At 44.6% G+C, this 26,113-nt stretch overlaps 1 protein-coding gene across 5 annotated transcripts; it reads left to right on the top strand.

Annotated features, from left to right (window-relative positions):
* Positions 1–2,701: 2,701 nt before the first annotated feature.
* On the top strand, positions 2,702–24,878 carry LOC147883874 (thioredoxin-like protein CITRX, chloroplastic). Of its 5 annotated transcripts, none has more exons than XM_087398793.1 (5): positions 2,702–2,769; positions 3,274–3,523; positions 3,749–3,871; positions 24,284–24,364; positions 24,518–24,877. In XM_087398793.1, exons 2-5 carry the CDS (start codon positions 3,320–3,322, stop codon positions 24,632–24,634), a joined length of 525 nt encoding a protein of 174 aa, XP_087254919.1. In that variant the 5' UTR covers positions 2,702–2,769; positions 3,274–3,319; the 3' UTR covers positions 24,635–24,877. The 5 variants fall into 5 exon arrangements, with proteins under 5 accessions (XP_087254919.1, XP_087254920.1, XP_087254921.1 ...); XM_087398794.1 differs by lacking the exon at positions 2,702–2,769 and adding an exon at positions 2,792–2,816; XM_087398795.1 differs by lacking the exon at positions 2,702–2,769 and adding an exon at positions 2,806–2,902 and having other exon boundaries at positions 3,278–3,523; positions 24,518–24,878.
* The last annotated feature ends 1,235 nt before the right edge of the window (positions 24,879–26,113 follow it).

Genomic DNA, 26,113 nt, shown 5'->3' with positions numbered 1-26,113 from the left:
ATTTCATCCAAACATATGTTATGGTATATCAACCCAAAGCAAAAAGTGCATTCCATTATGTAAAGAAGCTTTTGGAATGAAAACCCCCAAATTTAAGTTGACTTGGTCGACCATAAACAAAGCATTCTTCTAAAATAGTACTAATAGAAACAATGAGAGCTCAATTCACACTGATAAAGAGGCCATTAGAGGGGCTTCTTATGCACAATGAAAGGTCTTATACCAAAGAAGAGCCACATGAGAGGAATTGTGCAATGTTGTGCCAAGTCACCTAGGAGAGCTGCACCAAGTTTGACAGGTATTTTGCTTATTCCTCCTCATCCACTAAAGCATTTGAGCTCAAAATTCATCAAGAGCTTCGTCATAATGTCGCCCAACTTCAACTAGGAGGGCTAGTCAAAATTCCACGTCTACAGCTTGAATTTTGAAAAAGAGCACTAGAGAGAGAATGCATTCGTATAGGTAGTAGAAGGACAATTCCGTGCCAAGCTTGGAGCTAGAGGTGCGCCCTAATGAGAAGTTTCTTGAGCCTAGAGGGCATGGAGAATGGTCACTCGAGTGAAGAGAACAAGATCTCACAAGATTTTTCAAGAAAGGGGCAAAATGGAGAGAAGGAGGTGAAGGTGAGGAAGAAGAAGATGATGATGAAGAAGAAGATGATGATTGGCAAATTAGGAGGCTAAGGAGTTTTCTAGAACCTATAGCTCTGATACCATATGTTGGGAAGTTGTGGGAGAGAAGAGATGCATCATGAGAAGAGTTGAGAACACAAGAGAAGACCAAAATGTGCATTCCATTGATTGTGAGAGAGAAGCCTCTCATTTAAAGAATGGGAGAGAGGATGTCCTAGATCATAGGCACCTCTCCTATATCAAAGGCAATGAGCCCTACATCATAGGGACTTGCTAAATCTATGGCACCTCCTCAAGAAGGCTTTTTCTATTGCATCACCACTTGTGTCATGGTCCTAGACACCTCATAGCACTAAGTGTGCCATACTACACACACACGCACACACACACACACACACGTGTGAATGATAAATGCACACATGTACCTTAGAGTAAACCCTTGATCACAAATATCCCAACAAGGGGACCCCCAATAAACACCCCCTTCATTAATCTATGCCTCACACACACTCTAAGAAATGTAAAGAAATGTCAAGGAATGTCCAAAAAGTCAGGAAGTACCCCAGAATGGCCAACTAGGAAACTAGGAAACTAGGAACATCATAAAAGAGATCACAATATCACAAGCAAGTTGTCTCAATGAAAAGAAACTCATAATCCTTAAAACAAAAATAGAAAACTCAAGGTAGAACTTGCCAAATCTCCACTTTATAATTGCTCAATTGCAATTTTATGCAATAATAAAGAAATTAAGGACCAAAATATCAGATTAAGTATCCTAAAGCTCTGAAACCCCAAATCTCTATCTTATGCTAATATAATGGCAAAGGAACTCAAACCCCAACAGGAGAGATAGTACGTTAGCATATATGTCACCCTTAATCTCTGAATCCCCAAATCTCCACCTCGGAATTGCTTACATCTTAATGCTCATGAAATGACAAAGGATGTGTCGCCCTCTCTCTTGAAGCTTTTAGATCTCTAGAGACTTTGGATTTGTTCATGCATAACAACGCAAAGGCAAAGGAACTCACAACCTCAAAACTAGAAATAAAAAGAAGAAACATAATTTATGTTGTAAATTATGTTTGATTATATAGACAACAAATATTATCATGAAGGGTCTAGTTTTCCGGGTTAGATTCAACAACAATTGGGTGTGATCACGACTATATTATTGGAGTGATCTTTGTTAATAACTTTGTTGAAATGTACGTGGTGAAGTGACTTGTTCATGAGAGGGTCCTCGTGTTCTATTATTGGTGTTGAAGTTGAACTGCTGTAGCACTATAGTGCGAGGCCAACATCAACCCAAATTTGTAGTTCTTGCCCAACATTCTATCGCTAAGGGAGAATTGCTGACAAATCAAGGGCCTAGCCCTCCCCAGTGGCCTCATGTGGACCTTCAATAAGTGCTCACACAATGCTACACTTACAAAATAGAATAGGGTTGCTAGCAATTCATCATGGGGATGCATACACTAGCATCACTCAAAGGTAGCCCCACTAGAAATAGTAAAAGAGAGCGGAGTTCCCTAAATGACCTTCTCACTCGAGGAAAGAAAAAGAAAAAAAGATTTAGGGCGGCCACACATCGTCCTATGCTTGCCCATGCGAGAGAAGGTGTGGGCGGTGATCGCTTACATACCAAGTGGAATCAAAGAACCTGCATGGACAAAAGTTGATGAGATTCGATATGAGGATTAACAAGGAATGGGCGCTTGCCCAAGGTGTTGGGCGCCCATTTAAATGCGGGTGCCAAGTGGCTACCACATCAGGGCAAGCCCTCCTCCCCAAATGTGGGCACCCGATGTGTAAGCAGCCCGAGGGTGAGTTACCACCTGCTTGCCCATGGAGGAGGAAATAGAATTGGAGGATGGCCGTCGGGGGTGGGTGATGGTTCATACAACCTAAGAGTCATGAGGCTGCTAATTTATGTCACCAACCTGTGATTGGTGCAGGCGGTCCGACACAAATGTGTTGTGTCAGTGTGTGCGGGCCGGGTCCCTACTAGGACTCGAGCGTGACAAACGACCGTGGTGGGTTGCATTTTGTCCAATCATGTGGCAAGTCGATCTATTTGGTGAGAGGAAGATTGGACACCCTCGTGTGCTGGGGATTGTAGAATCAGCCAATTGTAAGTGTAGGCTTGATGCTGAGTCCATAAAGCAAGCAATTGAATTTGTAAGATCTTTCGTGTGGAACATTCAAAGCGAGTTGGATTTGTGTCGCTCGTCGTCTCCGGTCGTGGGATATTTCGTACAAGATTTGTGCTTGCGTGAATTTGATTTTTGTATAGGATTTCTAGCTATCCTTCTTCTGCGTTACCGTTATCCTGAGTGAATTTCTTCTTTCAGTTTTTTCAGCAACTTTTCTCCTGCATTTCACCCATTTCCTCAGTGTGGAACATGTAATCAACAAACTTCGATCCTTTGCGATCGCTCCAGACAGCATTTTTCTTATTTGACATGGAAAATTGCTGGTGGTTTTCTGATTCGATTCAGCCTTTGCATGATTGCTAACTTGCCCTACTGGCACTGCCTTTGTTTGCTGGCATCCCTCATGTCTCTGGATTCAAACGGTGGACTTGGTTTCTCACGCTTATACGTAGCGAAGCTCACCAAATAACTGTATTTTGCAGGAAGGAGGACACGATCCCGAGTTATTGATTGGTTACAGTCTCCCCCATGGCGGCTGCTTACGCTGCCTCCATCTCTACTGTATATGATTCTGTTTCTTGTATTTCTGTTGCCTCTCGGCATATGACGACCAAGAATGCTGCGGCTATACTTACTACTTCTTTCAGAGGTACGTCTGTGAAAGGGGTTCCTACCTTCAGCACACATCCACGGAAATTACGACCCGCCATCTGTGCCCAAAATCATTCAGTGGTGAGGTTTATGTTGGAACTCGTGGTCTGTCATAACAAGCACTCTAATTTCAAGTTTTCAAGTTACCGTAATTGAAAATCTGTCCTGTTGCGATGAGGAGCTTTGTGACTAGGCTTGTGCACCCGTTTTCAACGTTGATGCCAGTCCACGACATACGAAGTTGATTTGGTCTACGTATGAGCTTCCATACCGTCCTCACACAATTATGTGTTGCTTTGAAAGCAGAAAAAGGTCACAGCAGACGAACTTGACAAGATTTTGGATGCCAACAGAAAATGTCCCGTAGTTGTTGATTTCTTTGCAACGTGGTGTGGACCTTGCATTCTGCTTTCACAGGAGCTTGAGCAGGTAATTGCTTTTCCTTGCTGTACATACATGTCTCTAACATCGCACGAATCCTTGGAGACTCCTTTGTTGGAGATGGTTGCCTTGATTTTCCTTCCAATGGATGTAATGAAACTCAGTACGAAGATCTTTGTATAAATGGATGCTCTAGTGTGTGTCGGTTAGTGCATATGTATGTGTGAGAGCATATGTTTATACAATTGTCTACATCCACCGATGGGCACTGATGACGCCAGTGGGGATGTCATAGTAGCTAGTGCCTGCTATTCATGATGGAGTATCTGGATTTCAACCTTGTGACTGTCACGAGATCAAAAGGTGCACTATATGTTGTGTTTTCAGACGATGAGTTTAGGCATGAATTTAAGGATGACTATAGACACACAGTATATGCCCAATTATGTCTAAAATGTGACTTTTACCTCAGTGGACATGACAAGCATTAGTCTGCCCGATTCTTTCATGTACTACAGTTATTCCACTCACAGGATCAATGTGGTAAACATGTCAATGCCTTCCTTGCAAACAATTTTACCTCAAATGCAGAGCTCTTAAGCTGATTCCCAAAGATTATTCCAGCAGAACTCAGGCTCAGGGTTTACCGTTCAAAGGCTAACTTAATGCTACAAACTCCTGGCTGTTTTGGTCTCTGGGCTATGTAGGTAACCCTGTATTGTGTTCCGTAGAGGAGAGATTTAGGGGTAGGATTATATGTGGTATCAGAGCCAGAGTGGTCTCTTAAGGAAACCCTTGCCCAACAAAGCCTTCCGTTGGTTATCTGGTGTCTCAAAGTTAAGGTCAGAGGATGTCCTAAAGGACAATATCTAGGTTGATGTACTCAAAGAAAAGCAAATCCTAAAACTCTTAAGGGTGCTCTGGGCTGGCCATGGCTGATGAGCTGAGTCTAGAAACAAGAAATCAGTCGCACCACATTTGTTCTGAAGTGGCACTTTGGAGGTGACCAAGGCCACTCTGTGCAGGGACAGAAAGAAGATGGCTCTTTCAAAAAAGACCACATCATCAAACACATGCCCAGCATTTTATTTGCAAGATCATCTAAAGGCAATGAAACGAGAGCTTTCCTTTGAATGTAGTGGTGATTCTCTGAGTAAAGACACTCCGGTTGAGAAGGCCTCCAATACAGAGAGTAAAGTAGTGGTCAGTGAATCAAGGGTAAGAAGGAATGCTGCTTTGCAGAAAATGCTCAACCCTCATCACTATGATCATCGTGAGCTGATTGGTTGTATGGAGAAATTTATGGTCATATTGCTGTTATCTTCTTTGACACTGGCAATATGCTTTGAATCATCATTCTTGGCAATGCCTTGCATGCTAAAAATGATCCAGAGGTGGTTTTGTTATTGTCTGCCTGGGGCAAGTGCTTATGTCTGTTGTGTGCTGTGAACTACAGCCTTGCAACTTAAGAAATTGGTATATACTAAGAACCACAAACACATGCACAACTTCTTTTCCAACTCTGCAAGACAGTTCTGAAATTTCTTTGCTTTTACTGAGGTTGTTTAATTTGATACTAAAACTTGTACCAGAGAAGAGCTGTTAGAATTATTGTATGAGCCCTTGACACTGATTCACATTCTTTTTGGGGTGTAATCCATTTGTCTTTATATTACAAAAACAGTCTGGTAAAAGGGGACAGCCAGATACAAACATCAGAAGATGTCATTATATGACAAGGCAGGATGGTCAAGATCTTGCGCATGTAGGCAGTCAACGAAAGATTGCCATAGGGATGCATGAAAGAAATGATATTTAGCCAACTATGAATCACAAAGACTTGATGGTTGCGATCCTTCCAATGCCCAATAACAAACCCAAGTGAAGGAAAGATCATACCCCTGTCTGATAGGATGCAAACCAAACAGCCAGAAGTCTTTGCCCAAACGAGCACCTATCAAACTGGCCTCAAGATGGTGTTGTAGCAAAAGGAAAAAATCACGAGATTCAAGGCAATGCTAGAATAGATGAGGCAAATTTTTCTTGTCCCATTCTGCTTGTGCTCGGGCAATGGCAGGATCTGCTATTGGTGTGAAAATTGTTGGTGTAGCTGTAGATCCCGCCTGCTGGTGCTGTGACAATAGGTGTAGTAGCGCTATTGCTGGCTGGATCGTCCAATGGTCTAGGTGTAGATCCATCGACATACTCCCATTTGTCTTGAAGTACAAGAATGTTCTCCATTCGGTATTTCCATGTGCCGTAATTGGAGTTGTCTGGCTTAGTAGATGCCTCCAGATTGAGGTTGCTAGATGTAGACATGGTGCAAGAAATGTACTCAAGTGTCGTGAAAATCATTGTCCGAATCAACTGCAAAACACTGACTGTGGCAAGTGAAATCTGAACCGTCGGAGAAGGTAGAATTGCAATATATAATCCGATATGATACAAGGCTTGTGGCAAATGATGTCGGGAATAGCCAAGGGACACTCGTAAGGATAGACATCATAGCAAGTGGTACGAGCAATGTGTCGGCGAGCCAAGCTCTGTCCAAATGGTAGAACATTCGCCCCAAGAAACAGTCGCTGAGAGGAAGTGTGCAAGCCCAAATATATTGCAACGTTTCCTGCCACGATTGAGAAGTGTGGGTGATAGACCAAATGCGATTTGCATGAAGAGAACCCAAGGGAAGGCAACAAGACCATCTGCAAGGATACAACCATGACAACGGCTAGTTGTAAGGACGCCAAGAACGATCATGTGATTGAAAGACTAAGCCTTTGAGGCGGTCAAGGATCTCAAGACGAGGTACCTTTCAAAAGTCATGGAACATGCTTGACAATAAGTGCCATAAGGGCCTCAATGCTATCCCAAAGCATACTATCTGACAGCTGTAGGAAAATATATAACCATACAAGAAGCATCAAGCACATCATTCACCATGCACTTTTGGACCAAAGAAAATAAGAAGGGAGGGGTTCTTGCAAAGCCAATTGAGGTTGAACACCTTAGACCAATGAACGCTCTCAGCGTGCGAAGAATTTTGTGCAAGAGTATCCCTGCCATGCCATTTAGGGTGAGAGAGTATATGCTTCCAATTAGAAAGCAAGTGATTGACGAAAGGGCATCCCTTGACCCTGCCTTCAATGTGACCTAGAAGAAAATCTCATTTTGTGGGTTGTCATTAATAGAAGGCTACAGATGTTACGCTCTAGCCGAGGTAGCATGACCTCGGAAGAATCAGTCGACATTTCCCTTAAAGGATCTATATTTGTAATATATTTGTTTGCGCTTCATGTAAATGATTGGGAGGGAATTAATGTCAAGGTCCTAGGTGAGGGTTGATAGCACCAGACTAGGTGGATCTAAGGCTAAGGGTCTAATGCAAGAAATGTGCCTAGGGGCAAAGGAAACTAAAGCATTCCAAGAGAGGGGTAAAATGTTGCATTAGTAAGACCCTATTATGATGACATGTGGCATCTAGATCCATCTAGGGAGATGGGGCTTGTTGAAGCTAGTGAGAGGTGAGAATGAGCTTTCACGTATGTTTTTTAGAATTAGAATTCTGTGTTGGCTCTCACGTTTTCAGCAAGGTTGGCTGGGTGGAACAATATTGGTGCTTCTCTCGTGATTTGTCTGTAGTTAGAAGTTAGTGGTTAACATTCGGTATCAGAGTTGTAAGGTTGACGGAAAAAAAAAACAAATCTAGAGGGGATCTATGGGTTTGGATGAGAAGTCCAACGTGAGCGTGAATTGAAAGACCTGCGGAGGAATTTGACGGGCAGGTTTTGCGCTCTAGGCTGATAGCTTGTCGCAGGAGCGTAGGACGTCGCTCTTCTCTGTGTGCCAGTCACAAGGACGATGCAATAGCTAGTGCTCAAGGAACCTGCTTGCACTAGAGAAAGTCGTCGAGGCCTTAATCTGCAGTGCAACAATGAACGTCACTTAGCGGGGTCGATGGCAGTCTTGCGGGATGTGCGATGGTTGATAAGCCACGCAAGTTTTGTGATGGAAGACCAAAGCTTCAGGAAGGGCGAAGGGATGGACGAAGCGTGATCTAACGACAAACTAGCAGGACCACCAAACAATTGCTATCAGTGAAGAACGCATCACTGATCGTTGGTGGCGGATAGCAGGCGTGGAGCTGTGAAGTCAAAAGCCACGAACGGTCGTCGAAAGACCAGAGCGCAGGCACGGGGTACGTGATAGTTCGTGGGTTTAACGAAGAGATTGATTGGCCCTCACGTAGAGATTCCAAACATACGGGAGCCTTTCATTGAGATATGTGGATTGGACGACGAACAGCGTGGGCGTGTAATCAGAGAGCTTCACGTGACGCCAAACGGAGAACAGAATTGGGCTCTTGACCTCCATGCGACGGGCTAACCTGACGAAACACGGGCTGACTTGACGAAACACGGGCTGACCTGACGAAACACGGGCTGACCTGATCTCCACGTGACGGGTTGATCTGAAGCGGTCGGAGAGCAGGCTTCGATTAGAGAGCAGGCTTCAAAGACTCCATAATGTCGAATTTATAGACCAGGGAGCACTTTACTCATTTTTCCTTTTGTTTTTGTCATTTCTGTTTTGTTAGAAACAGATTCAGTTCGTGGGTTGCAGTGTGCATAAAGGGATAGCCAGTCCATATATAGACTTGTGGTTTATAGCAGGGACAGATTATGCTTGTGCATATGCCTGTGTGCTTCAGTCAGAGTTGACTTGCAGGAATTTCCCTAGTATAGGGAAAAGCGCTATTTGGATATATGCGTGTGTCAAATGCCTAGTTAGTGTGAAGCTTGGATTGCAGGTATTCCCTAGTATAGGGAATTGTGTCAGAGTGCCAGTACACTGAATTGTGTCAGTTTGTAAATACAGTGTTCTAGCGGTGTTTAAAAAAAAACAAAACAAAACACCTATTGAACTGAATGGAAGCAGAAGAAGGGGCTTCCAGAAGGGACCCTGGTGAGTAAGGAGTCCGGCCGACCCAGCAGGTGTCGCGCCCATGAGCTCACACCTTATCTGGCAGGATTGCATTACTTGAGGATGCCTTGCAACAGTTATTAGCGCAACAGTTATAGGCCAATGCAGGACAGTGTGAACTTAGAAGAGTAATACACAGTATGTCTGCCAGACCTTCTCGAGATAAGAAGGGAAAGGCTCCGATGGAACCGGAGTCTAGTGTCCATACGGTCGAGCCTAGGAAGGCTAAAGTACCTAATATTGCCAATTACAGGCCGGAAAAGTATTCTGGTCGGATGAATGACCGTAGTTCTGATGTCATTGAGACCTAGTTACACAAATGGGACGAGGCGTTCGCCATTATTGAAATCAGAAATGACATCAAGAAGATCCGCGAGGCCACCCACATGTTTAGTGAGGCAGCGGATCGGTGGTGGATTAAACAACAAAAAGATGGTATAGCATCCACTACCTGGGAGGGGTTTAAAAGAGAATTCAGGAAACACTTCTTACCTCCTGACGAAGCATCCCCAGCTTGGGATCAATATAGGAACCTTCGTCAGAGAAATTTGTCAATGGCTGAATACACTGATAAATTTCGAGAGAGTGTAATGAAGGTTGATGAACCCCTTCCTCAATCAATCCAAGTGAAAGATTTCATATTTGGATTGAATGATCAAATCAAAATGGAAGTTCGGGCTAAGTACACGAACAAGTTGGATGATGCAATAGCCATAGCCCTGAACTATGAAGATGCCAAGGGCAGCAGACCAAGTGGGTTTGCATAGGTCGGAATCCAGTATGGGTACCAGAAGAAATCTGGGTTTAAAAAGAAGTGGATTAGTAGAGGGAGTGGTTCTCAGCCGAGTGGTCAAGCCAAGCAGGCGAAACCAGCTGAAACTCTAAATCAAGTACCACCATTGGAGTGAAAAGGAAAGTAACCCCAATGGCAGCCCGGGCTTGGTCTAAGTCTCCCTTAAACGTAGAACAAAGAGAAAAAGCGAGGAGAGAAGGCTTATGTTTCGGTTGCCTTCAACCTCATCAGTGGAAGGATTGTCCACGTGATAAGGATCGTCGGATGGCTGAGATGGTAGTCTCAGAATGCGACGTGGAAATGGAGGGAAGTCCCAGAGCGGAAGAGATGCAGATTCAGCTAGCGGGATCTTCTCAGAGGTCAGTACCTTGTTTGTTATGTGTGTCTGTTGCTAAGCTAGTAACGAGTGCACCTGATAACATCCTATCTAAGCCCGCAGCAACGGGGTATACAGCCTTTAATGATACGGAGTTAATTAAAATGAAAGGGCAAGTGGCCAATCATGATGTCATTGTGTTGTTTGACTCAGCGTCAACTCACAATGTGATTAACTCCAAGCTTGTGAAGAGGCTGAAGTTAAAGACAAGTCCATCTGACTATGCGTATACAGTCAGGATGGTAGACGGAAGTTCAACTGAAGTATGGGACCAAAGGGTTACCCAGTTCGAGCTTCGTATTCAGGACTATGCTGAGAAGCTTGATTTTGAAATGACCAAGCTTGCTCATGCAGATATAGCCCTGGGTATGGCGTGGCATTTTCTAGGAAGAATCTAGCCATTGATTGGAAAAAGCACGTATATCAATTCAAGATGAATGATGTGCTTTATGTCTTGCGAGGTGAAAAAGATGTACCTCAGGGACCGTTGGTTTCCGTGGTGGAAATCCGAAAAGATCAAGAAGAGTTTTTATTCCTTTACACAGCATCGGTAGAGCCGGTTGATGATTTTTCGGCTAGCACTGATGTTACACAAAATGGTGAGATGGCCAAGCTGGCTAATCTTATAACAGAGGAATTCTCTGAATGTTTTAGGGATGAACTACCTTATGGGTTACCTCCAGAGCGGAATGTTCAGCATAAGATTGAACTGATTTCGGGGGCAGAACCTGTAAATAGACCTCCCTATAGAATGAGTTTTACTGAAGAGGTGGAGGTGCGTAGACAACTGGAAGAATTCCTCAAGTTGGGGCAGATTCAACCAAGTTTCTCACCTTTTGCTTCGCCAGTGATATTAAAGAAGAAAAAGGATGATACGTTTCGCCTCTGTATAGATTACAAAGCATTGAATAATATCACTGTTAAGCACAGGTATCCGATGGCTCGGATTGATGATTTGCTAGATGCATTACATGGAGCCGTGATTTTCAGCAAGATAGATCTTAAGTGTGGCTACCATCAGATCCGGATTAGAGCCGAGGATGTGCATAAAACCACTTTCAGAAGCAGGTTTGGTCATTATGAGTTTTTGGTAATGCCCTTCGGACTTACCAATGCTCCAGCGACATTCGTCATGCTTATGAACGATTTACTACGTCCGTATATCGGAAAGTTTGTAGTACATTTTATTGACGATATGCTAGTGTTAAATAAAAGTATTACTGAGCATCATGAACACTTAAGAATAGTGTTCGGTACTTTGAGGAAAGCCAATCTTTATGTAAATAAAAAGAAAACTATACTGTGTATGGTTAGGCTTGAATATTTAGGATTCATAATTACTCAGAGGGGGTAGAAATGGATCCGAAGAAAGTGGCTGCGATACTGACTTGGCCAATCCCTCAGAGTCTGACCGCGTTGCGATCATTCTTGGGATTTGTCCAATTTTATAGAAGGCATATCAAAGGGTATTCCGAAATAGTATCGCCATTGACTGATCTAACCTCAGATAAAGTACTTTTATATGGGGACAGAATCAACAAGAAAGTTTTAATACCATAAAACAAGCTGTGGTCACAGGACCGGTGTTAAAAATAGTTGATCCCCAGAAACCGTTGTTCCTAGAAACCGATGCAAGTGGCATTGCAGTAGGAGCAGTTCTCCTTCAAGAGGGAAGGCCAGTAGCCTTTGAAAGCAAGAAGCTTTCTCCCTCTCAAAGGAATTGGCCAACTCATGAATTAGAGTTGTATGCTATTATCCATGCTTTGAAAACATGGAGGCATTATTTGTGTGGTTCAGAGTTTTATGTGGATGGGGATCATGATACTCTGAAACATTTTTGTAAACAGCCTGACTTGAGGGGCCGCCAAGCTAGGTGGGCAGAGCTCATGCAAGAGTTTAATTTAACGATTCGGTACCGAAGAGGGAAAGATAATAAGGTTGCTGATGCGTTGTCTCGCATTATGCACAATGTGAGTTTCACGGTATTAGAGAGTGCTCTAATGATCGAGATCAGAGAAACTCAAAAGGTGGACGAGTTTGTCCAGAGTTTATGGCCTAAAGCTCATGTGTTAAAACCCGAGAAAAACGAAAAGGATGACCTGGCATCCAGAAAAGGCCAAACATATGCAAGATATACCATAAGGGATGGTATGCTGAAAAGAAATGGCAAGGTTGTAGTACCTAGTCAGAATGATCTCAGGCAGAGAGTCATTCGACAGTGCCATGATAGCCCGTGTGCGGGACACCCAGGGGTCGAGAAGACATATGATCTTGTGAAGCGAGATTTCTTTTGGCCAAAGATGAAAAAGCATATTCATGAATATGTGACGCGGTGTTTCTCGTGTCAGGTAAGTAAGGCCGAGCGGGTGAAGCCACTCGGACTTTTACAACCCTTGGAAGTACCACTAAGTAAGTGGGAGAGCATTTCCATGGACTTTATTGTAGGGCTGCCTACAACACAAGGAGGGTATGATTCTATCCTTGTGGTGGTTGATCGTCTAACCAAGATGGCTCACTTCATTCCGACTAGGGAGTCTGTTAGTGTCCCACAAGTGGCGGATTTGTTTATTAGACATATATTTCGAAGACAACATCCCGACTGATAAGGATTTGCTTCTTTATTGGGTCGAAGAGTCGATAGGCCTTGGATTCTTCGCTATACACTACAAAGATACATTTTCTGCTCTGGGAATCGAGCTTGGTCCTGTCTTCCTTGTGCACATGCACCCATGCATTAGAACCAAAAATGCGAAGATGAGTGATAGAGGGCTTCTTACCATAAAATGCTTCATATGGAGTCTTGTCCTTGACGGCCTTCATCTTGGTCCTGTTGAGAATGTGTACGACTGTATTGATAGCTTCACTCCAATAGGATTTAGAAAGGTTCCTCCCTTGTAGCATAGCAAGCCCTGTCTGTGTGGTGGTTCTATGCTTTCTCTCGGCTACCCCGTTTTGCTGAAAAGTATGTGCTGTGGTGAGTTGTCGCTTGATCCCATGCTTGCGACAAAATGTGTTGAACTCATTTGAGGTGAATTCTCCCCCCCTGTCTGTGCGGAATGTCTTGACATCCTCCCCTGTCTCCTTTTCAACTCTGGCCTTCCAGTCCTTGAACTTCTCGAAAGCCTGAGACTTTTTAGCCAAACAATATACCCAGGTCATTCTACTGAAATCATCCACAAAGAGAAGTGAGTACCTGGATCCTGCCCATGATGCTGTAGACATTGGGCCAAAAATGTCGACGCGAACCAACTCAAGTGGTTTGCTGGCCTGAAACAAGGCCTCTTGTGAGAACTTATCCCTGTGCTGCTTGCCTTCTAGACAAGCCGGACATACATCATCCTTCCCTGTAATTGGTGGAAGTCCATCCACCATCTGACATTTCAGCTAAGATTCCATAGTTGACATGATCGACGCGCTCATGCCAAAGTTTGGACTTTCCGTTGTCTTCATGAACCAACATTGCATTGAGACGGTACAATCCGTTCTCTTCAACTCCTTGAGCCAACATCTGTCCATTTGCTTTGGATGTCACGGTGACCTTGCCATCTTGAAAGAGAACTGCCATGTTGTTTTTGTCCATCTGACTTACAAACAGTAAATTCTTGCAAAGGTTGGGTACATAAAGTACTCCAAAGATATCCTTCTCCTCACCCGCGGTTGTATTGAAAGGAATGCCCTTCACAGGACACGTCCAGCTATCCCTGACAGAAACTTTGAAATCCGGGTGTGTACTTTCCATGGTTTTGAACCAAGTCCTTCTGTTGGACATGTGCTTGGAAGCGCCGTTGTCAACATACCAACCCTCTTTACCTTCATTGACTGCATATGCTGAATAATGTTCACTGATTAAAAACAACTGTCTAGTCGTCACATTGGCAGAATCATTCTTAGGTTCTTCTTTGTTCTTGGCTTCTCTCTTCCGCTTCTGATCCGCCTTCTTCTTTCGGCATTCTTTGGCGGAGTGGCCAAGCTTTTCACAGTAATAGCACTTCACTTTCTTCTTGCGGTCAGCGTCCTCTAACTTCTTGGACTCCTTTGGCTTGCCTTTTCTAGGCTTGTCTTTGGCCACTAATGCCTTCTCGTCGGTTTGCGTAAAGAGTTTCTCTCGAGCCTCCTCCTGAAGCAGGAGTGGGCCAAGCTCCTCAAAGGTGATTGGCTTAGTACGTTGACCCGCAGTGACCGTAGTCACAAAACTTTTGAAACTCCGTGGCAACTTGTGGAGTGTGAGCAACGCCAATTGACTCGAGTCCACCTTTTGACCAACCGTTGCGAGTTGGTCCCGCACGACTTTCACCTTTGTCAGATGATCATGCACACTATCACCCTCATTCATATCAAGATTATAAAGCTGATGCTGAAGAGTAATGATACGGGCTGTATTATCGGTTTCATACAGCTCCTTCAGTATGGCCCACGCCTTTGAAGACATCTGTCAACTGGATATGAGGAATCACAGCATCTGTTGTCGTGCCAATAAGCATTGCTAAGGCTTGAGCATCCCTCTCCTCCCATGCACTGAGTTCATCCGCATCTGCTTCAACTAAAACTTCACCTCTTTTGTCCATAATGTCCTCCGGCTTCTCCTCGGTCCCAATCACAATCTTCCATAGCTTCCGTGCCAACAGATGGCTTCGGATCTTGACTTTCCAGATTGGATAGTCCGTCCCCTCGAGCTTTCCAGCTTCACCAAAATTGGGGATAAATGAAGAAGGAAGATGACTAGAGAAGGAGGAAGGACGAGCAATGGGTGTAGAGGCTTCTGAACGCTGATCCATCTCGTTGAATAGCAAACTGAAAAACTGAAGCAAAAAAAAGGATGTACTGACCTCCCGTGCTAACCCGAGCTGAAAACAGAATCGCCTTTCTGCCAAGGGACTCCTTCCTTCAGAGAGTGCTTTGATGAAGAAAAGTTGAGAGCCTATGGCTCTGATACCATGTTAGAGAATAGGAGGGAATGAATCACTCAAACCTCCACCCAAGATCTCTCCAACTCTTCCTCACACTCAACTCAGATAGATGATCACAGATGCAATAAACACTCACTCAGAGATAACTTAAACGTAGAGAGAGAAAGGGTATATTCATCCACTGGAAGGTGGGCAGAAACTGGCTCCAAGGGAGCAATACAAAACTCAGCGAAGTGCTGGAGAAAACTGATGGAACTCTATCTCATAAACTGAACCAGCTCTGAGTTCACAGCACAGCCTTGGAAGGAGGCTTTCAGTCTTGCACTGGATGCTGGAATGACTCAAGGAGTGGGCCTTTTATAGGCACTGCCCAGGCCCTTTGGGTTGACCGACCAGCAGGGTCGGCACCCTGTCTGGTGGCCGACCAGATGGCCCTGGAAATCCGACCAGGGTTGGCCCTGGTCGGTGGCCCTGCCCTGGTCGGTGGCCCTGGTTGTACCGACTTGGCCTGCCACAAGCCCCTATTTAAGGGTGCCCTGTGCAGCCAGTCTATGCAGCTGCAGGCGCCTCCAAGGGAGGCCTAAGGCCCCTTTCTCTGCTGTTGCAGGCAGCAACCAGCCCATGTGCTGGTTGCCTATGATGCCAGCCTGAGTCCCTCTCTTTCCCAGCCCTCCTACCTCTCACTGCCCCTTGTCCCCTCAAATCGGGGGCTCACAGGTGGGCACAGTGAGTTTCTAACACTCTCACCGACACATCTCGGCCCAATGCCAACACATCGATGACGATGCTCCAATAACTCCCTGGTTGTAGTCCTCTGGAACCTTTCGGTGTCGAAATCTTTTCCTGGCTTTTCATCTAGTGGCTCCTGCTCCGCCAGGTCCGGTTCCGCTTCCGCACACCATCGTGGTACACAGGTCTATCTTTGGTAGCACCTCTTGGCGCCACCTCCTTCAATCACGTTCCCGCCTTTGAACTCAAGCAATCCAGCCGTCACGATCTTCTAGTCGTCCCCCTCATAATGAGTGAACAACCTGGAGTCTTCCAAGCACCATGCTCTGAGGGTCTGTTTCAACCCGTCCTTCCTATGGCAAGGTCTGCAACCAATGAATATTTCCAGATAACCTGGACCATGAACTCTCGCTGAGTTCTCAAGCAGGTACTCTTTTGGCTTCAGTACTCTTTGTCCATCACCTTCTAGCAATCTGCGTCCGAGATTTGAAGAAGCACCAATACTTTCCCTTCTGCCTTCGAAGAAGGCCAATTCCTTCCAATCTTGGATCACCTGAGACAAATGAAGAGCAGAGTACAGCATGCTATAAAGACTCAAATGCAGAATATCAAATACATACCAGACTGTTGTACTGCCTGAATGTTCGCTCTGAAAGCAAACTCTTATTGAGGCACCCACCAAGTGCTTGTGTAATCCTGTACTGTCCCCTTATGAACTCCAACATCCATCTGACCATGAGACCCTAGGGCCTTCCATGGAATCCACCCTCATGTCAGTATCAACAGCCACACACCTGGAAGGTACCAAGCGCTCCATGCTGTCCTTCACCTTCACAAAGGCATCTGACTCCTCGTCGACCCACATCTCTATGTCAGACATCCTCAGTGTGATTTCTGGATCAACATATCTGACCTCGGTAACACTCGGTGATGTCATCAGGAACAACTCCTTGATTACCACATTTGCTTTGGCCTCTCCCTCTGAATCTGAGTCAGACTCCTTTTTGTTTTTCTGATCCGCCTTTTTCTTTCTGCAGTCCTTTGCAAAATGTCCTGGCGTATCACGGTAGAAACACTTCTTCTTATGCTTCCTCTTTGAAGTCCCCTCGTCGTCAAAGTGGTCTTTCTTGGACTTGCCACCGTTAGGCTTGCCCTTTCCTTTGCCAGCGGAATCCTTTGCGAGCATCGCCTTGTCGTCTTTGTCCTCGTTGTAGAGCTTCTCCCGAGCTTCCTCCTGTAGCAGTAATGGACCCAACTCCTCAAATGTCAGAGGTTTGGTCCTCTGTCCTGCTGTCACAGCCGTAACAAAGCTCTTGAAACTCCGAGGCAGTCTCCTCAGTACCATCAAGGCCAAATGGCATGAGTCTGCCTTCTGACCAATTGCTGCCAGCTGATCCCTCACCACCTTGACCTTCGTCAAATGGCTATGTACCGTATCTCCTTCTTCCATATCAAGATTGTAGAGTTGATGCTGAAGAAGCAAAATCCGGGAGGTGTTGTTCGTCTCATACAGATCTTTCACGGTGGCCCACGCCTCTACTGACATCTTGGCCAGCTGGATATGCGGAAGAACGGAGTCCGCCGTAGTCCCTATGATTATTGCCAGGGCATGGGCATCTCTGTCTTCCCAAGCTTCAAACTCCTCTCTGTCTACTGCCATGAGTATCTCCCCTTTCCTGTCCACCATGTCCTCCGGCTTCAACTCCACTCCTGTGGTCAGCTTCCACAACTTCCGAGCCACTAAATGACTCCGGATCTTCACTTTCCAGATCGGGTAATTAGTCTCGTCCAGGTTCCCAGACTCTCTAAAGTTAGGAATAGTGAAAGAGAGAAAACTGGGGGAGGAGGAAGGGAAAGAAGGGGCTGCAGAGACTGTAGAGGTCGACATCTCTGCTGTTTATACCACACAGCAAAGTCAACCAAACTTAATTTCAGTAGACCAGAATTCTGAAGGCACCTGACTGAACCTGAGTCACCCTCCTTCTCGCAAGGGCACAATCCTCCAGTCGTGGAAGTCGATTCCCAAGAGCTTCTGAATCAGGATCGTCCTTCAGCAAGGTCCCTGCCTTCAGGCTCCCACACCAGTGAGCCTCCTACTTAGGCTCTGATACCATGTTAGAAAATACCCAACAGAGGGTACGCACAGCGGAAGACTTATAGTAAGGAGCTCACACAGTGTGGTGTGGGTGTGGAATCACAAACTTCTTTACTTATGTGCATTCAATAGATGTGCAGACTCATCAATAGACAATGAACCAACCAGATAGAGAAACCACCAAAATATATATTTCCGTCCACAACTATGGACACAATACAAAAGAGACAGATCCAGAGTCCCACCAATGATGTGGTCCTCTGATCTTACCACAAGGTCCTTCTCCTATCTGCTGGCTATCTCTAGACTCGAGCCCGCGTGCTCCACCTCGAGCATCTGTAGACTTTCCGTCCAGATCCCTTCCACCTTGCTGTCTTTGCACCAGCCTAGGTGGGCAGCACTCTGAGCTAGGTCTGCAGCTCTACAGCCTTTGGCCCTCCATTCAAGGCAGGGGTCCAGCCTATATAAGGCATGCCTTCTGCCCACTGACAGCCACAATTTGCTGCTCCACCAGGCCTGCTGGTTCTGCCCTCTGCCAGGCTCTTCCCAGCCACTTGTCCTGCGCCGTACTGCCCTGTACATCCTGCTGTCCTGACCCGCCTGTACCGCGCCATCATCAGGGTCTGTTGCAGGCCCTTCACCTGCCCACTGCCCTCGCCATGCTGACGCCATCTGCGACCTGTGCAATCCTGTGAGGTGCTGCCCATGTGGCAGCCCCCTCTCTTCCTTCTCTCTTGGGCACATCCTGCCCTAGGTCTCCCTCCCCTACGCACTCCTCATTTGGGGGCTTATAGATGGGGAGGTGACCTTTCCAGCATCCTTTGCTTTTACGTGAGCTGTAGGTGGTATTGAGTATTACCATTGCTAGCAAGAGCGACCTTAGCCTTTCCTTTATCCTGGACACAATGGCGGATTTATTGATTTTATTTTTAAGTCCAGAAGGCCCAGGGGCTTCCTTATGTTGCATGGAAGCAGGCATTTTTTCAGGAGGCATCTTATGCAAGGCTAGGGGACATTGCAAAGCCGTGTGAACAATTCGAAACAAGCTGTTGCAAAAAGACCCCATTTGAGCTTGTAAAATGCACTGCCCATTGCTACATCATTCACAAACGATTTTGGTGTCAAGACATCCGTGTCCCACGATATGCAAAATCTATTTGAATTCTCATTTTGTTTGTGTGTGCAGACCACCTTGCCTAATGAGGCTGCAATTTTTGGCGAGAGTTTTCCAAGGAAATCCACAACCTCAACCCAAACCGGGGAGCGATGCCTAATCAAAGATGCATAGTATTATGTGGTAGACCAAGGCAATACATGCACCATATGCTGCCCATCATAAAGGGGAGAACGCTCCGGAGGTGATGTTCATATGTCATAATGACTTCAAAAAAGCCCCGAGCTACATAATGTACTTTTTGAACAAAACATCCACCCGAAATTTGTGTCAACCAACAATATGCCACATCTGTGGCAATCGACATTCGACCGGGAAAAAGATAATGACAGAATTCTTAGCATATTCCCTTACTGGATCAATTATATCATCCCACCTCAACTATAATGCCAACCGTGGGAGCTAGTTCCTTCCAATCTTTTCTAGTGTCTTCAAACCCCTCATATATTAATTCATATACGAGCTGTGCCACATGAGAGACTTGAAGGGGGTCATCCTGACCCATGGCATCCTCCACTTCTTGTTTTGAGCTTGTCTTTCTTTTGTATAGGTTTGTCAAGCTGATTTGCAGCCATCTTAACACAGCACAAAAGAACTCTGAAGCTGAGCTATGTAGCTCCTAGTCAAGGCTATGAACAGTAAGGCAAGAAAGACCTATAAACACTGAGACTTGGAGAAGTGGAAAACCAGGAATTAGAGTTAGCAAAGAAGACGTATGGGCAGCCAGAAATATAAACAGGAATTTATGGAAAAAGGGCCCAACAGAGATGGAAGAAATCAGAAAATTTGCAAAGGAATAAAGGGGCAGAACTGTAAAACAGCAGTAATTCCAGATAGTGTAGCAGAGAACACCCCTATAGTATAGACAAGAGAGACGCATATAACCCTATCAGGTAGGGATGGTATTAACAGGAAATTTCTGAACAGCAGGGGAAAAAAGGGGCGAAATGAGCAGGATAATACAGGTCAGAAAAGGTGACCAAGAGCAGATGTGAAATGGCCCACACACACACACACGATCCAGCACACGCACGTGCGCGCACACACACACACAGTGGGTGGCAACCAAAAAATAAGAGAAAATGGCGACCAAAAGGGTGGCGGTAGAATTCGCAGGTGGCCCAGGAAGGGATCGTTACCAGGAAAGACCTTCCAAGAAGGCAATTCACAGAGAATTGAAGCACTACGAGAGGGTGATTACCAATTGTGGCAGAGAAGGGGGTACACAGGCAGAGGCAGACTGAGACGGAAGGCAGTTAAGGGCAGCACGCAGACCAGAGGAACACCCCAAGGGAGCGATTGCTGTTTTTTTTGTTTTTGTTTTCAAAGAAAGGAACCTTCTATTAATGCTTGAAAGATTTCATACAAAACAGCATCCCCGGAGGTGCTGAGTATGGAAAAAACAGAAAAGGCTGAAAGAAAAACCGGCCTGTTCTAGAAAAACCGAGCTCACTGCCTAGGGGATCTCTGGTACTGGGGCTAACAGCCAAGTGGGGGGACTAGGGAGCGATTGCTGTCCGTTTGAAGCTCAGAATGGGGAGAACATATAGTCTCGTATGTTAACCTTTGAAATATACCAACAGCACTGCGCTATGGAAACATAACCCATAGCCATTATGAATCTTTGACAACTGCCAAAGAAGCCCGCATGTAATCTTGACAGTGACAAAGAAATACCAGACTGGTAAAAATTGAATGCTTTGGTGCCCCTGATGATCATCTCCAATTTAAGATCCATCATCCTATTAGTTACTTGGAAAACTGCCTTTTGTCAACCATTCAGTACGAAGGCTTTTGTATAAATGGATCCTCAAGTATGTGTGGGTGTGTGGATATGTATGTGTGAGAGCACATGTTTATACAATGGTCTACACCATCGTTGGGTGCTGATGACGTCGGTGGGGATGTCAAATATGCTAGTCTTTGAAATCCGGATGGAGTTTATGGTATTCAACCTCATGAGTGACTCTCATGAGATTGAAAGTGCACTATGTATTGTGTTTTCAGAGGATGAGTTTGAGCATGTCAATTATATATATAGATATCTATAAAAAACTTGCCTGCTTCACCGCATCAGCGATCAACTCCACAAACTATTTATCAATAACGCCAGAGCCCCTCCTTACTTGTGTCTATCCATGCGCATCACATGAATATCTTCAAATAGGCAAACAAGATGAGATTGTTGTCTAGTCGCTTTTTTTGACCCATCAGGAAGGCACATACTTGATACGTTTTAACAGTATGTTCTTTTTATGCTTCAAGAAATAAATGCTGAATGCTTAGGACTATAAATAACATGTTCCTGATCAGCTTTTGCATATCAAGAGTTAGAGAAACCTTAAGAATGTCTGCTGCTGTCAATCCCACATAATGTCTATCTCAAGGTATAGCCGGGATCTTCCAAGATTTGTGTCCTTGAGTGCTTGTATAGCACATTTTCGCACAGCTTGTATCTTTTAATTTGAGATTGCAAGACATTTTAAGTATGCCTCCAATCTCTGTAGAACAGATATCAGTATAGCGTTCTTGTAATACGAATCAATTTTGAATAGGTAAAATGCAAGAATAGAGAACAGCCATAAACTTACATCCTGGCCCATTATTCACATACTGTAGGGAAATCAAGAAGTGAGTCTCAAACAACAGCTCCAAATAGAATTGGGCGAAGAATCATCTCTTGAGAACATTGGCTCTAATACCGCTGTGAGAAGTGCAGTGGGCTATGGAACTGAGCAGAAATGGAGAGAGAGAAAATCAAGGGAGACTGCAGGGGATCTGAGGACAAAACCCCTCAACTGCTTAGGCACAACCAGTTGCTCCAAGAGATGACGAAACAATTGAGGGAGGGGGCCTGTATATAGGCAGTTCGCCCCCCCCCCCCCTCTTCCCTCTAGGCGGCTAGGCTTTGGCTCGAGGCCCGACTGGACTGCTCCTAGGGGCCGACCCCCTACTGCCCTATATGAGGGCTGCTGCACAGCCAAATAGATAGGCCGACCAGCAGGCCAAGGTGGCTGACCATCAGGTCGGCCCACCTCAGCCCATAAGAGGCCTCTAAGTGTGGGTCTCCAGCTCCCCAATTGGCAACGCAGGATCCCAATCCTGCCCAGCACAGTGCGCCTCAAGAGGGTCTGACACGCGGCAACCAGCAGGCCCAGATGGACGGCCTCCACAATGGGCAGATCTGCCCTCATCCCTACCCTACTCTACCCTCACAGGGGGTGGGCACACCCACAACAAAGGCCCTCACTCACGCTCTAACCTAAGGTGGGCACACCCACAACTCTCTACCTAAACCATGTGACCTCAGGAGATGCTGACCTCCAACAACCACTTGCGATGATCGGCTATATGAAAGAGTGCATTAACAATTGCAAATGAAGTACAAGATGAAATCAGAGAATACTGTTTTCATAAAGAATGGCTCAGCCCTCTAGGCCTGTTGTACATACATATAATGAAAAGCAGCACCCAATAAACAGCTCTGGATACATAAATAACGTCTATATCAGAGAGATGCTGATAACATTGCTCTGCCACCATCAGGACTCCATTGCTTTGTTGCCATAGCCTTCTGCTGCCTTCTAATCGCAATCTTACCTCTTGAACAGGTACTGGTATTACTCAATGAGCCCCTGAGACTCATGAACACACTGATACGTCCATGCATCTACTTATTCATGACGGGCATCTTCTGAACATACTAGGATGGGCTGAGTGTATAAGAAAAATGACTGGAGTAAGACAAATATTGCTGTCAGACTTTCAATGTTGGAATGCCTGCAGAGGACAAATGTGGAAATGGTAGAAAGTGGTGCAAAATTTCTTTCACAGCGGCATCTTCTCTACTATCCCACCGAGGGGTATATGCTAAGTCTTACAAAGTAGAGACTAGATATTACTCAAATTTGATGGTTCAGACAAGAAAGAAAGGCATCAAGGGACATTGGAAGACAGCCTACTGGGCTATTCTTTAGAAGAGAAGAGGGCTGACCTTCAGTGTAGGATGCTATAAATCTACAGCTGAGGATAATGTAATTGGTGAAGTACAAAGTAGACGATGCATCAAGTGGTTACAGAATACCTTCCTGTTGGAGAGAGAAAAATTCAAAGGTTGTGAATAGGAGTGATCTGCACACTTTCTTTTGAATTTGACAATTGAAGCTTTCAAACCATCAGCTCTACTCAAGTTGAGATGTGGAAGGGCGAGGGAAATAGAAGGTTTCCCTCTAGTTGGAGGCCACAGAGCTAGGTGAGGAATGGAGGATGTGAACCCCTCCAACAAGGTTTGCGAGCCTACCCTTGTACATTCAACTTGCTGGAGGCTACATTTACTTCTTTGCCCCACATCAAGTCTAGATTTGTAGGTGAAGATCTGAATATAGTTTCCAGGTAAGCCATACAAAACCCTATAGATACTACGAACGAGGCATTTCTAGCAATCTGGTACCTGCAAGCTGGTCACAAAAAGGTTTGTGTTCTGGTTTGTGATAGCTTGATTTTGGTCGAGAATCAAGTCCTAGCAGAAAAACAGGGAACCAATCCTCCTGCGGGCGAGCAAACCCGCATCATATCCGAGATTTTTGGCTCATAGGCATGGGTTAATCATAGGGTGAGTGCTGATCATGTAGTGTGATGAAAATCTAACAAAGCCGGGACCTGCATCATTCATGCTGGTTTTGCAGCACAAAATAGCTTGTATGCTGGATAACAATAGCTTGAAATGCTAGTGGTTGGCTGATAATATTTAACATGGGGTGCATGTATCGAGCTCCTAGATTTTGGTTCATGGGCATGGATTGATCATGGGTGAGCACTGCAAGGAATTGAACTTGGTAGTATGAGTGAAGCTGTTATGTTTGTTTGTAGGCTGTGATAGGTCATGCTATAGCCCTGCGTATGTACAATCATTTTGGCATACAGCTTATGCTGTAGATATATTGCTTTACTTCTAGTCACTAGTTTTTGCAAGGGGTTCGATAATACTGAATCTTTGGAAATGCTATGCTTCAGCTCTGCACCTTTAGATACACAAGGGATAGTAGGAATTGGTAGTATTTGAAGCACCATGCACTACTATCATTCTTTTGAAATGCTTGTCATAAGTTTGAGTGAGCTAGCTGAAACCCTGGTATGAAGTCCAGACCCTAGCAAATGTCTCAGCCAAATGTCACTTTAATGTTGGCTCCTTAGGACCATTAATGGGAGTAAATCCTCAGGGTAGGGCTCCTCCCGAATATGATTGTGTTTTCAAGCTATTTCAGGGGGCCTAACAAAAAGCCCCAAAGGACGAGAGCACCGATTGCGTATCATAGGTTTCTTGTGTGCAGCATTTATCTATAACTGTAACGTTTCATTAGACCTCTTTTGATGCATCTTATAGGCTTCATTTTGTATGTGCTGCAGCTAGCTGTAGAGTACGGCGATACAGTGAAATTTGTCAAAGTAGACACTGATGAAGAACAGGAGCTTGCCAATGAAATGCAGGTTTGTTCCCATCCACAATACTATGTTTACCACTCCACTTGTGATGGGATCTAACTTTAGCACAGGAAAAACACAAGTTATGTATCATGGATTGATTATTGAGATAGCATTGATGTCATGCGGGTTCCTGATATGTTTGTAGCAATGAATCAGATTCGAGGCTTGCCCACCCTTATCTTTGTGAGCAAAGACACCACAAAGAAAGCAATTCGAACTGAAGGTTTGCTCCCTGCAGATGTTATTCGCAATATTATTGAGAACGAGTTGTGATTGCATATATTGCCATCAAACAGCCTAAGGATGCTCTCTTCTTAGAGGTCTTGGAGAGCACACACCTCAACTCGATTGTATTTTATTACCACGTTTTTTCTTAATTTTTGGGGAAATGTAATTTTTGCAAGGTTGATCTGTAAGGATGAGTGCATGTTTGTTTGCATTTCAAGTTTTGGTGCTAGTTTGAAATTGTGAGATCTTCAAAGGGTAATATGGGAAGTGTCATGGACACGAAGCTTGAAGATTGAAGCTTGGGGAAAAGTGTACAGATGTGGACATCCTTCTAGAAGAATACCAAATGTACAAATTGAAATGGCCATGGCTTAGAGAGTAACATACCGCCTTGGATTTATTCTACTTGAGCCTAACCCCTGTAGGCTTCTTACTCTTGCTAGCCTAAGAGCCTTACAGGTCCATTCATGAGCTACAAATTCTAGAATGGCTTGCTGTGGAGTTTGGTTAGCTCCCACCAATTCATTTTTCTAATGTGGACATAGCGGCATAGTAGGTGAAAAGAGTAATGGACATGATTGCTCCTACGAGGATGTTTCAAAATCATAGGGTATTCAAAATCACGTGTGATGAATTTCTACTTTTACTACTACAATATGAACAACTTAACAAACATTACACAATTGAACAATATAGTCATTGAGATAGAACAAAAAGCTCACGACAATGAGACAAGTGCTCACCAAAGGGATAGTTTTGTTGTTTGTTGTTGCTAGCCATTGCGTACTCCATGTGCAAACCAATCGCCACGTTACAATGAGAGCAAAGACTAAAATAAGTAGAAATTTGCATAAGAAAGCCATAAACTAAATTGTTGCAATCAAGGAAAGAGGTTCAACCAAAAGTAGGGTATAGTGAGCTCGTGAGCACAAAAGAAACACTTTGAGAATACATAGTGCAACAACAAATTTCAAAATTGTTGTAGATGAAGTAAAGATGCATTATTAGCCAATTCAATGGACCAAGGCATGAAACATAACGATTGTGAAAGGAGCAATTTAGGAGGATACTTTAGTGAGTAGTTGAGTTGAAAAATGCTAGCTCTAAAGTACCAAGTACATGCCATTGTGTAGATTATTGCTAAAAGAAAAAGGATGCCAATAGTTTAGAGCAACAAGAGGGAGGGGGAAGTTATTTTAAGGGTGGTTGTGGTTCTTATACGACTATAAGAAGAACAAAAGCGATTAAGGCCCTTCCATTATTCTCACCCATTAGCCACATTTGGAAGAATTACTCTACACAGAAGATATACTTTGAAAGCTTTCTTTCTTTTAGAGATAAATGAGGATATACATACATACATACATACATACGTAAGTATATATATATATATATATGTATGTGTGTGTGTGCATACATGCACATGGCACATGTGCGTGCATGTGCACGTGCGCGTGCACAATCATTTGGTAATAAATGAAGGAAGTGGGAGAAGGCAATCTCTTCATAACTACGATCACCCCA

The sequence above is a fragment of the Dipteris shenzhenensis genome, chromosome 27 (assembly GCF_047967505.1).
Source record: "Dipteris shenzhenensis isolate YYH24624 ecotype China chromosome 27, Dip_SZ_1.0, whole genome shotgun sequence".
Lineage (NCBI taxonomy): Eukaryota > Viridiplantae > Streptophyta > Polypodiopsida > Gleicheniales > Dipteridaceae > Dipteris > Dipteris shenzhenensis.
Note: the sequence above shows the minus strand (reverse complement) of the source record. Positions and strands in the feature narration are given on the sequence as shown.

What these genes read in the sequence shown, in the direction of transcription:
- LOC147883874 (XM_087398795.1), top strand. Translation starts at nt 3,320, where the DNA reads ATGGCGGCTGCTTACGCTGCCTCCATCTCTACTGTATATGATTCTGTT. An exon ending in TTTCACAGGAGCTTGAGCAG is followed by an intron (nt 3,872 to 24,283) that starts GTAATTGCTTTT and finishes TATGTGCTGCAG; the next exon opens with CTAGCTGTAGAGTACGGCGA. An exon ending in AGCTTGCCAATGAAATGCAG is followed by an intron (nt 24,365 to 24,517) that starts GTTTGTTCCCAT and finishes GCAATGAATCAG; the next exon opens with ATTCGAGGCTTGCCCACCCT.